The following is a 22358-nucleotide window of genomic DNA, read 5'->3' on the forward strand; positions in this document are numbered from 1 at the left end:
ATGTAGGAAAGAGAAAAAAAAGAAAAAAAAAATTAGGCAGCTTTGAAGTGAGTGAGAGAAAAAAAAAATTTGTGACGTATTAGATAATGGAGTTTCAATTGATTATCGTTCTTTCTGTCATCAGAAGTACATTCACAAAAAAAAAAAAAAAAAAAAACTATTGCACTATTAACAAAACAGTTATTAAAGAAGCTTTTTTTTTTTAAAAATATATTAACCTTGTTATCAACTAATAGTCTCTTTCCTATACTTCCATTTTATAGACCTATAATTTTTATTATTGAATATAAATCATTTAAAAGATATGCTTGTATAAATGTACAAGCATGCGTTTACACTTTAAATTTGGTGCATGATAATTATTTTTATTAATTATCATTACAGGTATATCATACACTTCAAAATAGTCGTTGGATGTATGTTCATGCAGCAAGGAACTTCTTGCTACCATTTTTATACCAAGCCACTATAGTATCCTCTAAAAAAGGAAATAGTGACTATTTTTCGAGCTTCCCCTTTATGTCAAAAAAAAATCAATATGTGAGTGTACGTTTTTCTTTTTCTTTTTCTTTTTTTTATTCCTTTAAAGATGAGTAAACTTTTAAAATTTGAAGGCTATAATTATTTAAGACAAAGACTTATTCTTGCCACATTAAGTGGTAAGCCTGTACGCATTGAAAAGATCAGATCCGATGATGAAAATCCCGGTCTACGAGGTACATATTATGATTCTTTATTTATACGCATACATATTTATAATATTATTTGACCTTGAATCGTAGAATTCGAAATGAAATTTCTTAGATTATTAGAAAAAGTAACCAATGGATCTGTTATTGAAATTAGTTATACAGGTACATCTCTCTTATATAGACCTGGCGCTATCGAAGGTGGACGTATTCAACATGATTGTGGTACTGATAGAAGTATTAGTTATTATTTGGAACCAATGATAGCACTTGCACCATTCTCTAAGAAGCCATTTGTATTAACGTTGGAAGGTATCACAACAGATCATATCGATCCTTCAGTAAAGTATAATTTTATTTGCAAAAAAAAAAAAAAAAAAAAAAAAAAAAAAATGGAAGTATTTATTTTTTTTCTTAAAAAAAATTATAGGTGGATCTTATACGTACAGTTTTATTACCTCAATTGAAAAGATATGGTGTAGATCAGAATTTAGAACTTAAGATTACAAAGAGAGGAGCACCTCCTTTGGGTGGAGGAGAAGTTATATTTTCATGTATTCCTATTCGACAATTAAAACCAGTTCAATTTGTGGATGAGGGACGTATCAAGCGTATTCGTGGTATTGCCTATTGTACTCGTGTTTCTCCTCAAACTGCAAATCGTTTGGTTGAGTCTGCTCGTTCATTATTAAATAGATACATTCCTGATATTTATATTTATACTGATGTTTATAAAGGAGCTGAAAGTGGCAAGTAAGTAAAGAAGAGTGAGAGATGAGAGAGAAAGGAAGCCAACTAACTTATATAATAGATCACCTGGGTTTGCATTATCTCTAGTAGCAGAATCAAATACAGATGTTTTATTGTCTGCAGAAAAAGCAGCAGAACCAGGTCAAACACCCGAAGATGTGGGCATTATGGCATCTAAATTATTATTAAATGAAATTCGCAAAGGTGGTTGTGTGGACACTACAAGTCAATGGTTAAATTTATTAATGATGATTTTGGCTCCTGAAGATGTTAGTAAAATTAGAATTGGTGAACTTTCTGCGTTTACGTAAGTTGATATATATACAAGTGGTTTTTATAATAAAGCTAATTTGATATTTGTATTATTAGTATTCAATATTTACGTGATATTAAGTCATTCTTTGGTGTATCTTTCAAAATACAGCCTGATGAGTCAAATGATACAATTCTTATGACTTGCTTAGGTATTGGTTATGTAAATCACAATAAAAAGACAACATAGATAGCATTTTGTACAAATAAAACCTATAATATATATACACACACATACACACACACACACATATATATATATATATATACAAAGAATTTTATTTATTACAGTTCCATGAAACATGTGATAATAAAATTGAATACTTGTATGGACTCTATTTATTTTAAAAGAATGAATGAACGATAATAGTGGAAGCTAACAATAAGATTAAAGTAAAAAAAGCTTATTTAGAATTCAAACTAAAAGTAGGTCATATTAATGAGAATTTCTTTAAATATTCAACAAACTTCTTTAAGCTATAACAAAAAAAAATGAGAATTAAAAAAGGGAGAGGGTTCATTAAGCTTTATTTTTTATATACGAATACAACAATTGCTTTAATCATTCAAAATTTACATTTTATATATATTTCAAGTTTGTCAATTCTCCTTTTGTTAATTATAAAGGAGTCTTCTTCTTTTTTTTTTTTACCATTGAAATATACCAACTATTAGAATCACAAACAGTCAGAATGACCTTAGCATTTGAATCTTTTGCATAGTTCTTTATAAAATAAAGCTACAAGTCAATCAATAGAAGCATTGTGGTCTTTGTATAGCTTATCCCAATCTGCCTTATCTCTGTCGAGATAGGTTTGATAGAAATTACCTGGTTCTCGTAATGTATCTTACCCGAAGGATTTTATGACATATGTCTTATAACGATATATATATATGTATATGTATAAGCAAGATTGCTATTAATAATCAAATTTAAATGCTAACAAGATCACTATCGTTATAAATGCAAAAAGTATTTTGTTTCCTAGCTTTGCCTATAGATCCTCTTTTATCTCAATTGTTATGGTATAACACTATCATCAACTGATTTAGTTTAAAAAGAAACACATCCTTTTCAACCAGGAATAAAAAAATTAAATCCTATCATCAGCATTAAAAAAGTCTCTCATAAGTCTGAATGACTAACTCATTGAAGATGATGTATATCATTAAAACTTATTCTATATTCAAACTATATTATTTGAATGAGTATATTAAATATATCCTCTAGTCATCTAGTGGTCATTTAACATACTATCCAAAGCGTTCTATATAAGCAATGAGAAAGCAATATTCCTCTACCCACCATCTACAAGGAGGGGAGGGGGCATTGCCAGCCTCAAATATCTGAAATGTGTTGAAGATTCTTTCAAGTTAAAGCATATCAAGTATGGGCTGCGTTCCTATTCTTGGTATAATTTATTTTGCATGTTATCCTCCACAAACCTAATTCTATATCCCACTATAATACTTTGTTTTTATTCATGTCTCTTTTCCCACTTTCTGACTGTATCATAGCTCTACTCTATAATACCTTTTGCTTCTTAAAATTGATTACAAATAGTACTATTTTTGTTCTTTAAAATTAAATTTATTACAAATAATAATAATTATTATTATTATTTTTATTTTATTTTTTTATTATTTTTTATTTTTATTTTTTAAAGGAGAGGATTCATAGAGCTTATTCTTGCCCTTTTCTATCCTTCCTTTTTTCACTGTACGACTTGCAGGCATCTTCTTGCTGCATTGTACTAACTTGTTCTTGTACTGTAACAATTTTGCTTCCAGCAACGAACGAGATTCATAGCCAGGCCACGATCCTCGTCGGATGGGCACTATTGGGCTTGCAAAGGACTCACTTGAGGAAGATGGGCTCTTGGGTGAGTCTTCCTTTTCAATTGCTACTTTTGAAGAACAAGGTTTATTTGTATGACGGGTATAAGGTTTGTTATTGTTCTTTGACATTTTTCTTTCTTCTTTCTTTGTACGACAGACCGTCAATTTCCTGCCGTGCTGTACAACATTTTTATTTTCAGCCTTGTTCTCTTTGGACAAATGGTCATCTACTTTGTAGGATGACTCATTTGGGGCTTGCTTCAATTTTAAAAGAGAAGACGTTGTATTTTCATACAATCTTGAAGTAGAGAACCTAGGAGCTGTTGTTGTTGTTGTTCTTGTTCTTGTTCTTGTAGCTCCATTGGATGCTACTGTGACGTTAGAATCAGACTCATTCTCTGAACAAGAGGCTATCATATGAGTTATATGTAAATTTTTAGCTTGATTATAGTCAACAGTTTTGATAAAAGATTTTAAAATATCTTCAGAGACTTTTTCAGAATAGGATTGAAAAAAGAAACGAGCGGAAGATCTCACGCTTTGATCAGCATCCAAGGAGGAAACACGAATGGCATTTTCAACCACTGAATGAAACTTGATGACTTGGCTAGCATCATTCGAGTTCACAAGGGTAACAAGGCATTCAATAATACCACGACGAAGGATCGTATTATTTTTGTGCTTGACTTTATTAGTCAAGATTTCACAAAAGAAGGGGAGTAACCGTGGTAACTTTGCATGCTCAATCACACGCTTATAGGATTGAAGCATTTTTGTAGTATGGATTTTATTGTTACGACCCAGTTCTTTTATAACCGTATTGACAAATAAATCATTAAGTTTAATGAATTCAGTACCTAAGGCAACTGCTGTTTCTGCCAATACATCTGATGCGGATGCAGCAATAGCATTTCTTGAAGAGCCAAGCTATTCAAAAAAAAAAAAAAAAAAATTAATAAAGGAGGAGGTTTTTTTTTTCATGTGATAGGATACTTACACATTTACAAATAGGGTCTTTGAGGATTTTGATTGATTCTACAAAGCTAGAAAATCTAGCAACCCCCTTGACTGAAATCCAACCGGCAAGTTTTTGTAACCAGTTATCAAACCCATTACAGGTGTCTTCGTTTTCTTGCTGGTTCAAGAAGAATTTCAAATATTTAATTTTTTTGTTAAAAGTATTTTCAGTCTTTATCTACATTGTTATCAAGAAAGACGTGAGAAAAAAGAAACTATTATTTGACGCGTAATCAAAATAAATACACTTACTTCTTCCAAGTAAATCATTTTTTTAAGAAAATATATAGATAAAGTTAATAATATAAAACGCTTTTTTATTTTTATTTTTCAAGTAAAGGTAAATAGCTCTTGAAATAAGTAAAGAATAATAAAAAGGTTAGAAAGAAAGAAAAAAGAAAAAGAAAAGGCACCCATATTTTATATCCTAAAAATAAATTAAAGCAGTTGTATGAGAAAAAAAAAAGGATGTATTCATTAACTAATCTCTTGTATAACATTGTTTGTTTATTTAAGCTATAAAAGTTGATGCATATTTTGTTATACCTAAACGAACGATTGTTTGTTCCAAAATGATTATTATTTAAACAAGCACAACTGTATCATAGAATTTATGAAAAGATACAGGGATAATAGGCTTCAATCGTAAATAATTATGAAAGAAAGACATATCTCCTCTAATGACTATACGTTAAGGCACTTTTATTTAGGAAGAAGAAGATCGGTTTATGTGTACAAATAGGAGCCTATATATGATGTATTCATTAATAATTACATACTATAAAGAGTATTATGTTATTTATGAAACGATAATATTAGTCGTACAACACTAATGAAACATATAAAAAATAAAATAAGGAGAGAAAAGGGAAAGGAGAAGGGAAAGGGAATAAGGGAGAGGGGAAATGGTTTAGGTTTGACGTCTATAACCAATTATTTTCACAAGCAACAAATTTAAACTTATGCATATTCTATCTTGTACTACTTTTCCTAATCTTTTTCATCTTCTTTCCTCCTTTTCCTAAAAGACTTCCGTAGTCTAGCCTTTTTACTTTTTCATTATTCAATTACACAGTTTTAGGAATGTGAATATTGCAGTTTTATATTTACTATAGAAGTGTACACGTTATCTTTTGGGCAGCTAATGATAGAACAATAACAGTATCAAAACAAATTTATGCTTTGAAAACGAATAGCCGTAGTACATATTGCGAATTTATTTTCTTTGCTCCAAAAGAAAAAAAAAATTACTTGGCGATGTATTGCTAGTAATTATCTAAAGATCATTAATTCCAAGTAATAAACATCTTTATGATACAATTATAAAGGACAAACAGATTTAATATTCTTTGATCGTTACAGATATAAAATAACTTATTGATTGAACAGAAGATAGATGTGTCCTTAGACTGTAGTATTTCATAAAAATCATAAATTGTATGATTTCCTTACGACTTTTTTTTTAATTGACAAGATAAAGAAAATATGAAAACAAAAGACTAGTCTACACAGTTTATTAAAGAATTAATAATATAAAAAATAAAAATATGGAAAATGGAGAGTTATTTATGTGGTTTTTACAAGGCAAGTAAAGACTGGCGTAATAAAAAGAATTATGTAAAAATTATTTTGTTTGAATCATTCTGATATTTTCTTTCTGGGCTGTCGCTGATACTAAAGATATAACAAATTATTATTTCTGAAATAAGCAGCGCGTTCATATTAATTCACAGTGAATATTCCCGCTATAACAATACATGCTACTATTATCATTATCATCCACTAAGATGTTATTACATAACAATATTCAACATTATAGATGTATGTGTAATATGTATAACTTATGTAAGTGATTATGTAATTGAGTATAACAGTCATAATCCTATTGAATTCTTATTATTACATAATATTATTATTTTTTTTAATGCTCAAATACTCTAATAATGACCGTTATTAAAACTGAATATTGTATAATGAACATCATGCTGTAAAGTACAATATACTGGTCTTATTTGAATAACATCTTTATTATGTAATAAACAATGGTTTATTTCTATTAACTTAGTTATAAAGACGACTACAATCATAACAGTAACTCTTACAAACAAAAGCAAAATATCTGCGTTAAAATGACCAAATATTGATTATTAGCAAAAGAAAAGAAAAATCAATAAAGACAGTTTTATCCTTTATTCATATAAAATAGATAATTGACAAATTACAGGAATAATTTGGTAGACACACTATTTCTCCCTGTAATTATAGGAAATAATACATCATTATTGTTTATAAAGCATGTCATGGAATTTTGTTTTATTTCCCGAACGTGCAGAAGATCATAGTTATATGAGTTGAGCTGAAAAAAAAAAGAAAAAAAAAAGATTGGCTCAGTATAGATAAATTATTTTATTATGTAAAATGAGTATACTTAATGATGATATAAAGTATTTTTTAATCACTTACCAAGCCTATTGCTTTATTTCTTTTAAATTAGGAAAGAAATTTCTATGGATTTGGTTTATTTTTATTTGAATAAAGCCTATTTTAAAAAAATTCTTGTTTTCGTTTGGACGCGTTTTTTTTTCCTTTTTATCCTTAAAGTAATAATATGTTATTTTATATACAAACATGAATTGAATTAGTGGAGCATTTACAGTTACTGCTTTCATGTATGTTTCTCAATTTAATCTCAGTCTCTACCAAAAAAAAAAAAAAAAAAAATTAAGTTACTCTATAGATTCATTCTATCGTCATTTTCATATAAACATTCTTTCTTTTTAAGTGTACATTTTCCTTTTTTTTTCTTCTTCTTTACTTGCATTTTTTTTTTGTTGTTATTTCTTTTAGAATGAGAGAAGTTAATGCAATTGACCAGAAGCGTATAGTTAATATTGTCTTTAAGGCATTACTGATTGACTTGTTTTCATTCACAATCATTCTTCCACTTTTCCCAAGATTATTAAACTACTATCAGTTTGAAGAGGGAAGTCAAAAGGTAAGATATATTTACTCATTTTGATATGATTTTAATGTGACTAATTTTTACTTTTATACAATTAGGAAAATATGTTGGGTTATTTCCTTCAAATCCTGGAACAGTTTAAACATCTTATTGTTACCAATAAGCGTTCTTCAACAGACAATTATGCAGATAAATGGGATACAGTTTTGTTAGGTGGATTGGTTGGATCTTTATTTTCTTTATTACAATTCTTCATTTCTCCCATTATTGGACGTGCTAGTGATCGTTTAGGTCGTAGAAAGGTTTTATTATATACGATGGTAAAGTAGAAGGTGCACTTATTAAGTCGAAAGGGAAAAGAGAAGAGAACTTGTTTTGTATGATATTAACATATTCTTCATAGGTAGGTAATATTTTATCTACTTTAATATGGTTGTTTGCTCGTTCTTTTACCTTATTTTTGTTGGCTCGTATCATTGCTGGTTTAAGTGAAGGTAACGTTCAGTTAAGTATTGCTATTATTTCTGATGTGACTACACCTGAGAATAGATCAAAGAATTTGGTAATTTTGTATATATATATATAACTATTTATATATCTTAACATATTTATCTAATATGATTTATCATTATCATTTAGGCATTAGTGGGTATTGCATTTGCCATTGCCTTTACTGTGGGTCCTGCTATTGGTGCTTGGTTTGCCTCTATCGATTTGAGTGTCAACTGGCCTTTCTTGGTTAAATTTGGTATCTATCCTTATTCTATGGCTGCCTTTGTTGGTCTTGTTCTTTTAATCATTGAAACATATTACATCAAAAAGAATTTACCTGAAACTATATACTATCGTAGAGAGATAAATAAGAAGCAACAACAACAAGATGCTTCAACTACTACTACTACTACTACTACTACTACTACGACATCCAAATCTATTCAACATCGTTTACACAATTTAAAAAGTCTTAAACAACTCATGTGTCTATTTTCTTTCTTATTTTCGGGTATGGAATTTACATTGGTCTTCTTGACATTTGATGTACTTGATTATAGTCATATGCAGCAAGGCAAGTTATTAGGTTATATGGGTATTGTATCAGCACTTATTCAAGGAGGTTATGTTCGTCGACGTGTTGAAAAATTAGGTGAAAAATCAATTATTATTCAAGGTATGGCAAGCTGTACTTTTGGACTTTATTGTCTAGCACATACTGTAATGGCGAGCCATCCAACCTTTTGGCTCTATTTGGGTGTCACCTTATTAGCATTTACATCAGGTACAGTTGTAAATTGTTTGACAAGTTTAGCTAGTCTTCAATGTCATGAGGATGAAACGCGTGAAGATATACTTTCAAAGGGTCGCGCATTAGGCGAATTCCGTAGTTATGGACAATTGGGTCGTAGTTTGGGTCCTATCTTTGCTTGTACTCTCTATTGGATTTTTGGACCCGGTCTTTGTTATGCATCAGGAGCTATATTTATGCTCTGCACAACTTGGATTACTATTTTGCATGCACCTACTGCTGGAAAGCAAAATAGAAATACACCAGCATCTACTATCAAAAGATCCGAGAAGGCTGAATAATTAATTTTTTTTTTTCTGCTTAATACATGTTTATATTTTTTTTTTTCTTAAAATAAACGCTGGTATAATAGATAGCAAAATAATTTGTTTCAGCATAAATTTATCTAAAAAAAGTCTAGTATTTTATTTTTGTTTAATAATTTCATCATTAAACAGATAGCATAATTTTTTTTTTTTTTTTTTTTTTTTTTTACAAGCCCTTGTGAATAACCAAAAAGACAAAGAAGAAACATTTACAATATGTATATGTATTATAAATATATGTTTTATTTAAATTTGTGTGTATGAGCATATTAAAACTAAAATGACACATTAAAATAAGCCTTCTTTTGTGATTTATTTAATACTTACATAATTACTGGGAACAATTCCTATTGTTCCATCTTGCTTACGAGCATGCCACCAATTACCACGTTTATCCAAAATATCAAGTACTTCATCTTTCTTGAATGAAATTTCATTTGGATCGTCTGTATTTGCTTGATCTTTATATTATATGCGATTAAATTAGTTATGTATATGTATGTTTAGTAAGATGAGGGGAGGAAAGGAATCACTTACAGTCATGCAATGCTGTAGCTTTTTCTACATTTTGATTTTTATTAGCACCGCCATCAGCATGAGAAGAAGCTAGATCACTTTCTTCATCCCTTTGGTAAGGTAGAGGAGCATCTCTTCTCTTATTGTAGTGATTCGTTGTTGTATCGTCTCTATCTGTTCTTTGTGACATAGAAGGTCGAATCGAATTATGGTAGCCACCAAATCGAGAACCATGATGGTTACCATAATCATGATTACCTCCAAATCCACCACTTCCTTGACGAATATCACCACTGCTTAACCATGTACCACCAGGTGCAGATAATTCAAATGCCCAAATAAACTAAAATAAATCAAATCAATTATAAATATAATAGAGTATACATATGTTGTTTTTACTTACTTCAACAATAGTTAAAATCACAGCACCAGCAGCAGCAGCTCTTGCACCTTGATTATCATTATGATTTAATGTCCATTGACAAAGCCAAGTCAAATAAGCAAGACTTAATGCCATAAAGAGATAAACCTAAGTTATAAATATATATAAATCAGTCATCATTAAATCTTATATGTATATATTCTCATTTACCGTGTTATGCCAATGCTCGAAAAGGCCAGTACCGAGAAATACCATCACCATAACTACAAACGCAAGTTCAAAAATAATTATCCACCAAACTACACCATGAAATCCTGCAACACAACCACCAATAAATAGAATTAACCAACCAGCCTAAAATAAAATAAAGGGTTCTATGAACACAAGCTGTCAAAAAAAAAAAAAAAAAAGTCAGTTAGTCAGCCAACTTACACAAGCTAAGGCTGATGTGATTGCAATCAAAGGACTAGTTAAACTATGATTATATTCTCCCATGTTTAAAGATAAAAGAAAACAAGATAAAATGAAATAAAAGAAAAAGATCACCAAATAATACTTTATATTATCTCTCTTTCTCTTTTTTTTTTTTTTTTTTTTTTTTTTTTTTTGTTTTATATTATAACTGGGGAAAAGTGAAAAAAAAAATCAGAAACAGCTTTTACATCATTATTTGACAAAAGAGATAAATCTCTATTATATGTCGTTTCAAATGTTATATAGATTTATTCATGTGAGTAGAGTTAAATATTAAACAATACGTAATACATATAAAATCATTATATGATAGACGTGTGTGTAGTCATCCTTAATCACATTTTAACGATACTAAGGAAAAAATAAATTTAGTATATACTACTCTTTATTTTTTGTTTTTTATTTTATTTTATTTTATTTATTTACCTTGTGGAAACCAATATCATTGGCATATTCACGGAAACATTGACGACAGATGTTCAAGTTGTACTTGCGAATCAAACCAGCACGATGAGCACAAACACGACTATATAATAAAATAAAATAAAAATTATATAAATATTACTGTTTCATTATTACAAAACAAAAAAAAAAGGAGGAGAAAAAGGAAGAGAAGAAAGAAAAAGGTTAAACCCGAAATTTCATCAAGATTAAACACATAAAAAACAACATGAAATAGTTGTTCATTAAGTCTTAATTTTTAGAAAATAAAATCAACTTTATCTCATCGACCCTCCTCCATCTCTTCCACTTTTACTTGATACATTACCATTGACGAGAGCCCTTACCATAGGACTTGGGATGAGAGTTCCAAACGTTAGCGTGAACCATATTGATATTTAATTTCTTCTAAAAAAAAACAAGAAAGAGAAAGAAATAACAAAAAAAAATTATTGATGCCCGACTATACTGACTTCCTTGTAGCGGATAACTCTTCCTTACCTTGGATATTTTGCAGAGGAAAAATTTTTTATTTTTTTTCTTATTTTATTTTTTTTTTTTTTTTGTTATTTTTTTTATACAATTCTGACTAAGCCACACGAAGAGTGTATGTAGTTATTATATATAAAATTAAGTAGTAAGAGATCAAAAAAAAAAGAACATACGAGTAACAATTAATAAAGGTAAACATAGTTTTAGAATGCATCCTCTAGCAGTTAAACAAGTATATTTATCTTTTGAGAATATAAACTTTAAGTCTGCATGCATATTCCCCTCCCTCCCTAAAAGAAATAATAAGATTATATGATGTTTGTGCAGCAATAAGCTTTGTAAAAGCATGTGAATCATCTTTTTTTTTTTTTTTTTTTTTTTTTTTTTTCAAAAAGTATCAACGTGTTATTGCTGTCGAGACACACAAAGCTTTCATAACAATTTTATTGCCTTTTCTCCTTTCTATGTAAAATAAGTATAAGCATTATGAAAATTTGAAGATAAAAAAAAAAAGATAATATGTATAAAGCAGCAGCAACAATAACGTAAATAATAACTTGAATGTGTTTCTGGCAAAAATCTTGACTATTATATATAGTACTAAAGCTATCATTATTCGAGACAGTTACATATTTTGTTTAATAAAATAATAAATGGCTAATAAAATACTATATATTATACAAGTATGTATATTTAAGATGGTTACGCTAATAAATAAACTTTTTATTTATTTATTTTTTGGCCAATTTGCACCATTGTATCACATACTACTAGCAGCAACTTTATTAGAAGTAAAATCAAGTTTAGACTTATTAGCTTTCATTATATAATATAATAGAACAGATCAAGAAGAATAAATAGTGATATAATTACTTATTTGGAAATACTAGATTGTAGGTTTCCAATTCCCCCCCTCCACCACCTCCTCCTTTTTATGTACACTCCAAATTAGCACACCACCAATCATTTTTCTACAATATCCTTTGAATTCGACTTGGCTTTTTTTTTTTTTTTAATGTATAACAAAATTGAATATTTTATTCCCTTTTTTTTTTCCCCTCTCGAGACATATCAAGAAAATCTAAATAAGAAAAAGAAAGAAAGAAAAAAGGTAAAGGAAAAATTAAAGAAGATATGCAATATAATGTTATAAATTTAACAAAATTATAGTACCTAATACATATATAGCTTATCATTTTAAACAATTTTTATTTTATTTTATTTTATTTCTCTTTGAAGAGGGGCGAGGAGTGCCTTTTTTAGTTCGAATAACATAATGGTATATATACAATTACCTGATGGTACACAAAAGAAATACGCTTGTCGAAAATGTATAAAGGTATTTAGACATGGACATTGACAGCACTGATGTATAATAAAACTTATTTTTATTTTATACTTGAAAAGGGTCATCGTTCTTCTAAATGTACACATCATGATAGGGAATTATTTGAAATTAAAAGAAAGGGACGACCTATAACGCAATGTGAAACTTGTCGTTTATTAAGAAAGACGCAACAGGTACATGCTAAATGTGAATGTCGTATAAAAAAGAAAGAAAGTATAAAACAAGGTATGTAATAAATAAACCTAATATACGCATGCATGTTAAATTTATGTCTATTTTAGAATCTATCTATACGACTAATAATAATAATAATAATAAAAATGTTGTTTTGGATGAAAAGATTCGATATTATGAATTTTCCTTAAATGGTAAAATTATACAAATATATACAAATGCAAATATCTATACTCAGTACTATTTTGTAAAATTAGTAAATAAATCTGAAAATACTTTGTGTTTTCAATGTGATAGACCAAGACTTTATTGCATTTGTCATAACAGTAGTAGTAATAGCAGTATTTGTTCAGAGGGCTCATCTTCTCCTATTGTTATCACTAGTCCAGCTCCTGCCTCGGTCGTATCAGAAGGGCGTCATTCGATAATACCAATACATGATCCATCGGATGATATTGATAGTGATACACCTATTTATAAACCCTTACTAGAAGAAGATACGACAAGTAGATTAGGCGAATTTACAAATAAAAGTTCAGAGGAATTAATGAATCAAATTTATTCTGGCTTTAACAATTCATGTTGCTCTTCTACTATCGCGTCACCTTTTGTCAAAGAAGAAGAAGTAGATACATTTATTGAACTATCAAGAGAATAGTATATACGTATATATGTATATATGTATGTATGTATGTATTTTTTTTTCCTTTATTATTATTATTATTATGAGTGATAATAAAATTTGGCTTAAATTGACATGGCTTCATTCTCATCGTATGTGTATATTTTAACAAATCCATCTATAAAGTATACATGTTAGCATTCATCTGTAAATATATATATATATATATACATATAAGTATATATATTATAATATGTATATTTTACCATCACCACAAGAAAATAATAGTGGCTTATATGGATGGAATATAACATCTCTCACTTCAATATCTATAATAAGATATCATTTAATTTACATAGGATACGATTTCACCGATTAAAAAATAAAATAAAATATTACCTTCATGTTCTTTAATGATAGCAGCTACTTTACCCGTTGCAATATTAAAGACAAAGATTTGTCCATAAATGGTAGGTGCCAGTATATAGCGACCATTTGAAGTAATTTTAACAAGCCACGAATTTGCATGATAACTAGATTATATATACAAGTGAATATGAAGAGAAGAATCGACTCTATATACATATATACTTTACTCTTCATGCATAAATTTCTTTACAGTTTCCAATTTAAATTGTCCACCTAGTTCAGTTGGATACGTCAATTTATGTAGAGTACATGTATTTGGTTTAGATGCTTTACATATATAATATGTTATTCAATTTAATGATAAAAATACACGTGATATACATATCTATTGTGGCTTACTTACATACTCCTTCACTCACATCACACATCTCTGCACCACGACTAATAAACCAAGCAAAAGGAGTATCATTCGATTTGTTACTTTGCTCTTCTTCTTCTACTACAGATAATTCTTCAACACGTCTTTCTACTTCATCTATCACTGTCGTCTGCTGTTGATCATCAACCCAATGAATAAACTTTCCACAATCACAATAAGATGAATACATATCTTCAAATGTTTGAAGTAACTTTATATGCACATATGTATATATAAGATGAGTTGTATAATAGTTTATATATATATATTATTGTTATTAACATTACCATAGCATTCTCGAAATCATAAAGTCGAAGATGTTCATCGCAAGCAGCAATAAAGTATTTATTACCTGTATTAGGTACAAAGCTAATTGTAAATGCCATACATGTTAAGCCGTCTATCATCTTTACAGAATCTAATAATTCACTATGTATAGCCAAATGTGTATATATATATGCATATATACATCTTTAGAAACCCCCCCCATTGAACTAATTTTTTCTTCTTCTTCTTCTTCAATAAATGGCTTACTTACGTCCAATCCTTGTTCATATGCCATTTAATAATATATCCATCTTGACTTGTAGAAACAAAGTAAGGTTCACCCTTAAAACGAACTGCTTTAATACACAAGATCTCTTCCATATGGCCTTCTAATACCGTTACTCGTTCACAGCTCTCAATACGAAATACTTTAAGAGGACAAGGTAAGATGTGATTATCACCATCCTCTGCAGACCATCGATGTCGATCCTTTAATTTACCACCTGTCACTAATAACCCTTCCTCTCCCAAGAATTGGCCACAATAAAATTCATCAATTTGTGTTTCGGCTTGATCCCGAATCTTGCGCAACAATTGGAAATTAGAAAGGACATCCCAGATTTTGATAGCGCCTACGTTAGAGAAAGTAGCAAGTAGTGTGCCATCTTGAGAGAGTGTCATGCCGGTGATGGCGCCCTGATCACTTATATCAAATGGAAGTACTTTTAGTGGATTATCTGCATTGATCGTATCCATCATAGCGTATCTATCAGCATAAAACTGCCAGTAATGATCAGGATACTCTTGACAAAGTTGAGATACAACTTTAGGATCATAACGAGCTTGTTGCTTTTGTTGTTGCCTTTTTGTAGTAGTAGTAGTAGTAGTAGTACTAGAGGAGCTTTGTCTTTTGGATTTCTTCTTTTTGTGCGTTAATGTCTTTCTGAGACGTGGAAGTTGATCAACTTCTTCAAGAAGGTCATCTGTATCGACTTGATCTATATCAGACATCGTATTAGAAGAAGAAGTGGCTAAAAATTCAGATAATCGTTTCTTTTTATGTGAGGTCATGTTTTGACAAGAAGAAAGTAGTGGCTCTTTCTTTTCTTCTTCTTCTTCTTCTTTCTCTTCTTCATTATCATCATCATCATCATCACCATCTATCATAGCAGACTGTAGTAGGTTTGCCGTATCATCTTCTTTAGCTGCTTTGTTCGTTTTCTTCTTGCTATTGTTGATCATCCCTGTCTTTTTTGTAGATGGAAACGATTCATCATCAGATAAGAACTGTTTCTTTTTTCTTAATTTTCTTGTTTCTTTAGTTAACAATACTGCTTCAGACGTATCTTCTGGCGAACTGATTATGTTAATATTATCATTATCTTGGGATTCAATATCAATATCGCTTGTACTTTCAGACATGAGGGATACCAAAGTAAAATAAATAAATAAACGAAAAAAAGAGAGAGAGAGAAAAAAAAAAAAAAAGACAAAAAATAAAATAAAATAAACTAACGAAAAATAAACTAACGAAAAAAAAAAAAAAAAGGATAATGTTGCACAATTATGTTTAACTGTAGTAATCAATCAAAATATGTATATATATAAAAAAAAAAACGTTCCTGGATCAAAGCCTATTATCATCATAAATCAGTTCTACCAAAAGATATTCGTTGGTTTACTTAATGCCATTTATAATTCACTAATGGCTAAACAACTACAACGTTTCTAATGTTATCTCAACTCAAAAAGTAAATAGCTTATACTTCTTTAAAGAAATTATCTTTGCAACTCTCATTTATTTCTTATTATTATACATATATACATATGTATACACATATATAATGTTCTTCTATACATATATGGGAGGAGAGGATGTGTATGTTAATTTTATAATACTATTTTGTTTTCTTAAATAGGATATTGGCAATATTGATCCTTGATGCTTACAATCTATGTAAATAAATATATTATATGTAAACAAAATATTCAATTGTATATGTATAAAATAAAACTTTTTCTTTTTTTTTACCTCAATAATACCCTCAACAGATGTGTTGATCAAATATTGATGTTCTAAAATACCTGTCACAATATGACTTTCAAGTACTTCCCCTTTATAATGTCGTTTATTCACATGATCCCAAACAAGTCGACTACGTCGCCATTCAAAATTAAATGGTGGTGTACCTACTAAGTCTACTGTAGCCTGAACCATATCACCTAATACAGATAACATAAATAGGTTAAACTATATGCATATATATATATATATATTGGTAATTACAACTTTACCTTCATGAATACTTTCAATAATTTCTTTACCACCACTAATATAAGAAGAGGGTACTTCATGAATTCGTTTCATCATGTTTTTAGGGAATGATCGACATTGATTACGTTGATCACCAACAGAGAGAATGGTAAGATTACCTGGTTTATCTGCAATCATAGATAGTTTAGAAGTGGCTGTCTTTGCTGTTTCGCTCTTGCCATTAAACATATAATGGACAGTAAAAGGTCCTACACCTGAGAGACTAAAATCAACTGTATCACCTACACAAACATCATCATAGACTTCCATCGCTGTAATGGTAGCAATGTCAAGAGCCTTTACCTTGACTGTCGTATCATCTACTACAGCTGCACCACATCCATTGGCATCATTTACACTTAACAATTTGATATCATAGGTACCAGCTACATGAACGACTTCATCGGGTAAATCTAATTTATATTTGTTGGTCATAATGTTGTCTACTTGAATCACACGACCACCCATTTCAGATTCAAGACGCAATCCAAATTCAACACTAAAGGGTGCGACACCTGTAAACTCAATATAGATAGGATCCATCTCGGTTTGCCAAGTATCACCAACACAAACAGTACGTTCCTTACGTGTTGATCGACTACTAAATTTAACAGTTGGTTTTGCATGCACAACTTGTTCAATTTGCAAGCGTTCGCTTAACTTGAAGGGTTCAGTATAACGTTGGTCAGCAAGTCTATCAAAGACGTAACGATACTTTCCTGGGTCAGAGGTCTTGAGAGGGAAACGGTAACGTCGATTACCTGTAGCAATTTCTTCTTGTTTAACAGCATAAAAACTGCGTCCCGCACCACGATATTCTGTATAACTACAGTAGAAAGGTCCTTGTCCATCAAATTCAATATCAATAGCATCATTTGTACCTTGACAGACAGCACGACGTTCAAAATGATGGTGAGAGATTTCGACAGCGCCTTGATCTTTAGGAACTGAAATAGTAGGCTTATCAATCCATTGCACAGCATAATGAGAGGGGACAACATCCCCCTTACAGATTGCATCCTCTACCGTCAAAAGCTCATAGTGGCCTGGTTTATGTACAGTAACGGAAGCATTAGGATCATGAAAGCGTCTTGTGGCTTTTTGGTTGCTCTCAACATGTCGATAGCTGACTGTCCAAGGCCCTTCACCAGTCAAACGAACAGGTAGGTTTGCTTCTGCACCCTCTGTCACATTCATTCTGTCACCAAAGAAGAATGCATTGGGTCTATCGCGTCGAACATCAATTGTAAAATCACGAGCTTCTAAATCCTTGACACAATGGTTATCATCTTGGATCTTGATTAGTGAAATAAGATGACGACCTGGACGATCAAAGGGAGGTAATTGAATAGTGTATCGGTCACCTTCAACACGATCCGAATAGAGTTGATCACCTACCATCCAAGTTAACACAAAAGGTCCTGTTCCTCGTAACTCGACTTCAGCTGTTAAATCTTCACCTAAACAGGTTCGTACTGCATGCTTTGTTTTGAATCGAGCATCAGGCTGAGGATGAACGGTTTGTTGGATAGGAGCCATATCTGTGGGTCGTTTCTTATAATGTCGATCATCCAGAGAGATAAAGCGATAAGTATATTCACCACTTGAGCTTGGCAAATATGAAAAGATGTGACGAGATCTGTCGATTGTTTCACGCTTACGTTCAATAAGCTTCTTGGAGCGACCAGATTGTTTTGTAATTTCGTATTCAAGTACATAAGGGGGTGCACCAACGAATTCTGCAACAAATTTCATACCTACTTCATTATCACCTGCGCATTCTGAAGCAATTGGAGTTGCTTGAATTTTAACAGAAGGTAATTGAGGTTGTACAACATGACAGGAAGAAGGGAACATAACTTGACCTTGACAGTATCGATCACTTACTGAGACAAGATTATATTCTCCAGGAGAGGAGACAGATATAGAAGAGGCAGAAGTTAACTTTGCCTTGTGTTGGACTTCATCACCAGAGAAGGTGTATTCAAGTTGAAAAGGACTAGAACCTTCAAGAGCCAAAGGAATTTGAGTAGACTTAGATCCAATTAAAAGATGAATAGGGTCTGTTTCACTACACTTGAATTGAACAGAGGGACGTTGATGAACTTCAAATGTTTGAGAAGCTGACAAGCCAGAAAGATCTAATTCATTGCCTACACCATCAACAACACGTAGAAGAGTGTATTCTTGTTTGGAAGCAGAATTAAAAGTCAAGTTCAAAGGAACGTTTACTTGTTGAACAGAAGCCCAATTATAATTATCATCAAGCTTTGTATCAAATAATGAAGAATCCAGGCGATTGTCAGATCGAGGCTTAAGAAGAAGGGGTGATTCAAATCCTTCAGGTTGAATACGATCCAATTTGAGTTGAGCTTCACGATGACCTGCTGATTTCTTTATATATTCAATATTTAATGGTGGAACACCAATTACTTCTAACTGGAGTGTTTCTTTATCGCCTGTACAATAATCCTTATTTACAATAGGTTTAAATTGAGCGTAAGGACAGGTAAATACAAAAGCATGTCGGTTATATAATCGAACATCTACACCATCTTTGGAAACAATTTTTTCCAATTTATAAGCGCCTGGATTCCTAACACGTACATAATAATATTCTACGCCTTCTTTTGTATGTCCAATCTCTGTTGCACGTTGAATATCTCTTCCAGAATAATCTTTAATCGTTTTCTGGTTTGTATCAAAATCATATCGAGAGATAGAAACAGTACGAGGAGCTGTATTGTTTAAGATAATGGGTATAAAAATATCCTTTTTTCCAATTTCTGTAGTTGTTAAGCAATATACTTCATTATTAGGATTCAACTTGGCAGTTCTAAAGAGAAAAGAATAAACGAATTTTAATATACCATCCTATTTGATACATATGCTTCTTCTTAATTTTAATCTTTACCCATAAGGAAGAATATGAACTGTATGTCTACCCAAAATATGTGAAGAATTTTGTACAATATCCTTTACATTTACAAGTCTTCCTTGAGATATACTAGTTTGTTTACCAAAACTATCGCCTACAATAAAGTTAAGTTTAACATTATGAATGTGTAAATTTATTTTTTATTTTATTTTATTTTTTTGCCTAATTACCAAATAGATTCTTGAAGAAAATTCCACCAAGTCCAGCCTAATGAGAATAGTATATATACATATATACATATACATATATAATGTATTTATAAGTAACTTCACTTTAGACTATAATTAAAATTATAAATAACTTACAGTTGGAGCTACGAAAAGTACGAAATTTAACCAAAGCATAAAAAGTGTCAACAGTAATGTTTTAATCACACTAAATTGTAACCACGGAATCTTGGCTACATGTAAACATAACAAATAGATCGTATCGATCAACCACCATTTCATCAAAATACCACTATATTGCTCAGGATAAGCAGCTGTATATGCTAACCAAAGATCGGTTATCTTCCAGGATTGAAGCAGAACAAAGATAGAAACAGCCCATCGACGTTGTGTAGGAAATTCCATACGGGAAGAAGGTATTAATGCTAGTCTATGTGCTTCTGACACAGGACCACCAGGTTGTTGTCGTGGTGGTGGTGGTGGTGGCATGGTGTTTATATATAATTAATACTGTACGGAATTATAAAGGAAAAGTCTTTTCAAACAATGATTTAAAGGGAAAAACGTAATGAATTAAAATAATTGAAAAAGAAGAAAAATGAAAAAAAAAGAGTTAAATGGTTAACTCGAATTTCAATAAAAGAGGAATTCTTCTTGATTATTTAATTATTATAAATGTATATAAAAAAAAAAGAAAAAAAAACACGGTCTACGCGTTGCAGTGAAGCTTTATTGAACAGAAACACAGCAGGACTGAAAAAAAAAAAAAAAAATTACTATGGTTTGATGTGACTTCATCCCATTTAAATTCAGATTTTATTATTATCTTCTTCGATTAGCAGAAGGAGAATCTTCAGGAGGAGCAGAACCAGCTAAACTTGTCAATAAGAACATACCAGCTAAAATTAAATACCAATATTTTTGAAAGAAAGATTTTTCTTCAATCTCTGTGTGTTCAGGTATTTCGTCATTAATTACAGCTGTAGGCTTTTTTGACTTGGACTGTGTCTTTTTATGTTGAGAAGCACTACCACCAAAGTGACCAATTAAAGGCCTAAATGTATACTAATGTTAGAATAGCACATAACCTAAACCCTATTTTATATATTACTTGGGTCCAGCAATTGGTTGAACTACTCTTATTACAGAAGTAAAAGGTTTTGTTGTGATAGGATACTTTATATATATGAAGCTTTGTTTTAGTATAAAATTAAGGCCTTTTTTTTTTTGTTTTTAGCTATTTCTTACCTTGATAGTTTCCTCAGAACAATCATTTGATGAGGCATAATAATCAACATGATAAAAGATATTATTTTCATCCAAATGTAAAATAAATTCATCATTCCAATCACTATCTACCATTTGACACTATTCAATGGAATGTTAATTTTTTTTTGTTTCGTTAGTTGTAAACTTCTTTTTTTTTTCTTTTATTACCATTTTCACAGACTGTATATATATTTTCCCAGTACGTTCATCCTTTACTTTGATTTGATAAAATGATCCCTTTTGAAAATCAACAATTTCGTTTTTTGTAGGGTGGTATTCTGGTACTCCAGGAAGACCAACAATAATGCCTCGTTTAATGTATTGACCATCTTTTTGATGATATACAGTTAAATTTGTATTAGTTATTGCTTCTTGCTAAATACATGGAAAAAAGACAAGATATATAAATAAGATTAAATTTCTCTACTACCTTTTATACACATGTATATATATTATTTACCTCCTTTATTTCTTCTTTTTGTGCTGTTGTTATATGGCTCACTAATAGGAGCGTAATTACAAGAAAATTAAAAAATTTAATTATCAATGATGAACGCGACATGATTATAAAAATAAATATATTTTTATAAGAATAATATGATTGCTTTAGAAAAATAAAGAAATAAAAATGCCTTATTCAATCGATTTAATCTTAAAAAAGAAAAATGGCTTCAATTATGTTGATGTATAAACACGGTTAAGAACTACTAATCAATAATTAAAGGGCCGCTTTTTTTTTCTCTCTATCTTTAGAGTAACTGAACATCACAAGTGATGATTCATAGCTGTCATTTTTTTTTTTTTTAATTTGACTGAACAATAGTATAGTCAACCTTAAATATTTTTACTTATTTGTTCCCCCCCCCTTTTTTTTTTATTTTACGCTTATGCATCTATGAAAAATAAATGTCTTTGATTGTAAATCAAAAGCAATTATTTAAAAGAAGATGCAATTAATGAAATTTCCAATAAAGATAGTTAAAAACTTAT

At 30.3% G+C, this 22358-nt stretch overlaps 9 protein-coding genes across 9 annotated transcripts; 3 read left to right on the forward strand and 6 right to left on the reverse strand.

Annotated features, from left to right (window-relative positions):
- Window positions 1–551: 551 nt before the first annotated feature.
- BX663DRAFT_497172 (RNA 3'-terminal phosphate cyclase domain-containing protein) lies at window positions 552–2053 on the forward strand. Its single transcript, XM_051525878.1, has 5 exons — window positions 552–716; window positions 783–1030; window positions 1120–1442; window positions 1501–1746; window positions 1809–2053. Exons 1-5 carry the CDS (start codon window positions 590–592, stop codon window positions 1939–1941), a joined length of 1077 nt encoding a protein of 358 aa, XP_051386627.1. The 5' UTR covers window positions 552–589; the 3' UTR covers window positions 1942–2053.
- A 1785-nt stretch (window positions 2054–3838) lies between these two features.
- Window positions 3839–4977, reverse strand: BX663DRAFT_200239 (uncharacterized protein). Its single transcript, XM_051521739.1, has 4 exons — window positions 4860–4977; window positions 4588–4785; window positions 4083–4517; window positions 3839–4000 (listed from the first exon to the last, which is right to left on the reverse strand). The coding sequence occupies exons 1-4, from the start codon at window positions 4875–4877 to the stop codon at window positions 3959–3961; spliced, it is 693 nt and encodes a 230-aa protein (XP_051386628.1). The 5' UTR covers window positions 4878–4977; the 3' UTR covers window positions 3839–3958.
- Window positions 4978–7455: 2478 nt separating this feature from the next.
- On the forward strand, window positions 7456–9153 carry BX663DRAFT_427471 (major facilitator superfamily domain-containing protein; the record flags this gene model as incomplete). Its single annotated transcript, XM_051522623.1, has 4 exons — window positions 7456–7602; window positions 7668–7889; window positions 7973–8131; window positions 8209–9153. The coding sequence occupies 4 exons, from the start codon at window positions 7456–7458 to the stop codon at window positions 9151–9153; spliced, it is 1473 nt and encodes a 490-aa protein (XP_051386629.1).
- Window positions 9154–9338: 185 nt separating this feature from the next.
- BX663DRAFT_497178 (uncharacterized protein) lies at window positions 9339–10485 on the reverse strand. Its single transcript, XM_051525879.1, has 5 exons — window positions 10286–10485; window positions 10097–10222; window positions 9715–10036; window positions 9505–9638; window positions 9339–9452 (listed from the first exon to the last, which is right to left on the reverse strand). Exons 1-5 carry the CDS (start codon window positions 10334–10336, stop codon window positions 9447–9449), a joined length of 639 nt encoding a protein of 212 aa, XP_051386630.1. The 5' UTR covers window positions 10337–10485; the 3' UTR covers window positions 9339–9446.
- A 191-nt stretch (window positions 10486–10676) lies between these two features.
- On the reverse strand, window positions 10677–11530 carry BX663DRAFT_558273 (40S ribosomal protein S29). Its single transcript, XM_051531802.1, has 3 exons — window positions 11319–11530; window positions 10976–11075; window positions 10677–10900 (listed from the first exon to the last, which is right to left on the reverse strand). The coding sequence occupies exons 1-3, from the start codon at window positions 11378–11380 to the stop codon at window positions 10892–10894; spliced, it is 171 nt and encodes a 56-aa protein (XP_051386631.1). The 5' UTR covers window positions 11381–11530; the 3' UTR covers window positions 10677–10891.
- Window positions 11531–12516: 986 nt separating this feature from the next.
- BX663DRAFT_200403 (uncharacterized protein) lies at window positions 12517–13083 on the forward strand. The gene is made up of 2 exons (XM_051521740.1): window positions 12517–12593; window positions 12671–13083. The coding sequence occupies exon 2, from the start codon at window positions 12851–12853 to the stop codon at window positions 13061–13063; it is 213 nt and encodes a 70-aa protein (XP_051386632.1). The 5' UTR covers window positions 12517–12593; window positions 12671–12850; the 3' UTR covers window positions 13064–13083.
- Window positions 13084–13616: 533 nt separating this feature from the next.
- Window positions 13617–15691, reverse strand: BX663DRAFT_534748 (WD40-repeat-containing domain protein; the record flags this gene model as incomplete). Its single annotated transcript, XM_051530581.1, has 7 exons — window positions 13617–13804; window positions 13893–13955; window positions 14026–14159; window positions 14223–14322; window positions 14399–14624; window positions 14701–14842; window positions 14952–15691. 7 exons carry the CDS (start codon window positions 15689–15691, stop codon window positions 13752–13754), a joined length of 1458 nt encoding a protein of 485 aa, XP_051386633.1. The 3' UTR covers window positions 13617–13751.
- A 900-nt stretch (window positions 15692–16591) lies between these two features.
- BX663DRAFT_483356 (uncharacterized protein) lies at window positions 16592–20588 on the reverse strand (the record flags this gene model as incomplete). The annotated part of the gene is made up of 6 exons (XM_051524487.1): window positions 16592–16633; window positions 16713–16903; window positions 16976–19830; window positions 19909–20026; window positions 20103–20139; window positions 20238–20588. 6 exons carry the CDS (start codon window positions 20586–20588, stop codon window positions 16592–16594), a joined length of 3594 nt encoding a protein of 1197 aa, XP_051386634.1.
- Window positions 20589–20782: 194 nt separating this feature from the next.
- Window positions 20783–22071, reverse strand: BX663DRAFT_497190 (uncharacterized protein). The gene is made up of 5 exons (XM_051525880.1): window positions 21829–22071; window positions 21537–21743; window positions 21348–21467; window positions 21211–21275; window positions 20783–21153 (listed from the first exon to the last, which is right to left on the reverse strand). The coding sequence occupies exons 1-5, from the start codon at window positions 21928–21930 to the stop codon at window positions 20922–20924; spliced, it is 726 nt and encodes a 241-aa protein (XP_051386635.1). The 5' UTR covers window positions 21931–22071; the 3' UTR covers window positions 20783–20921.
- Window positions 22072–22358: the final 287 nt, after the last annotated feature.

This window comes from Cokeromyces recurvatus, assembly GCF_025118155.1.
Source record: "Cokeromyces recurvatus strain NRRL 2243 chromosome Unknown BX663scaffold_3, whole genome shotgun sequence".
Lineage (NCBI taxonomy): Eukaryota > Fungi > Mucoromycota > Mucoromycetes > Mucorales > Mucoraceae > Cokeromyces > Cokeromyces recurvatus.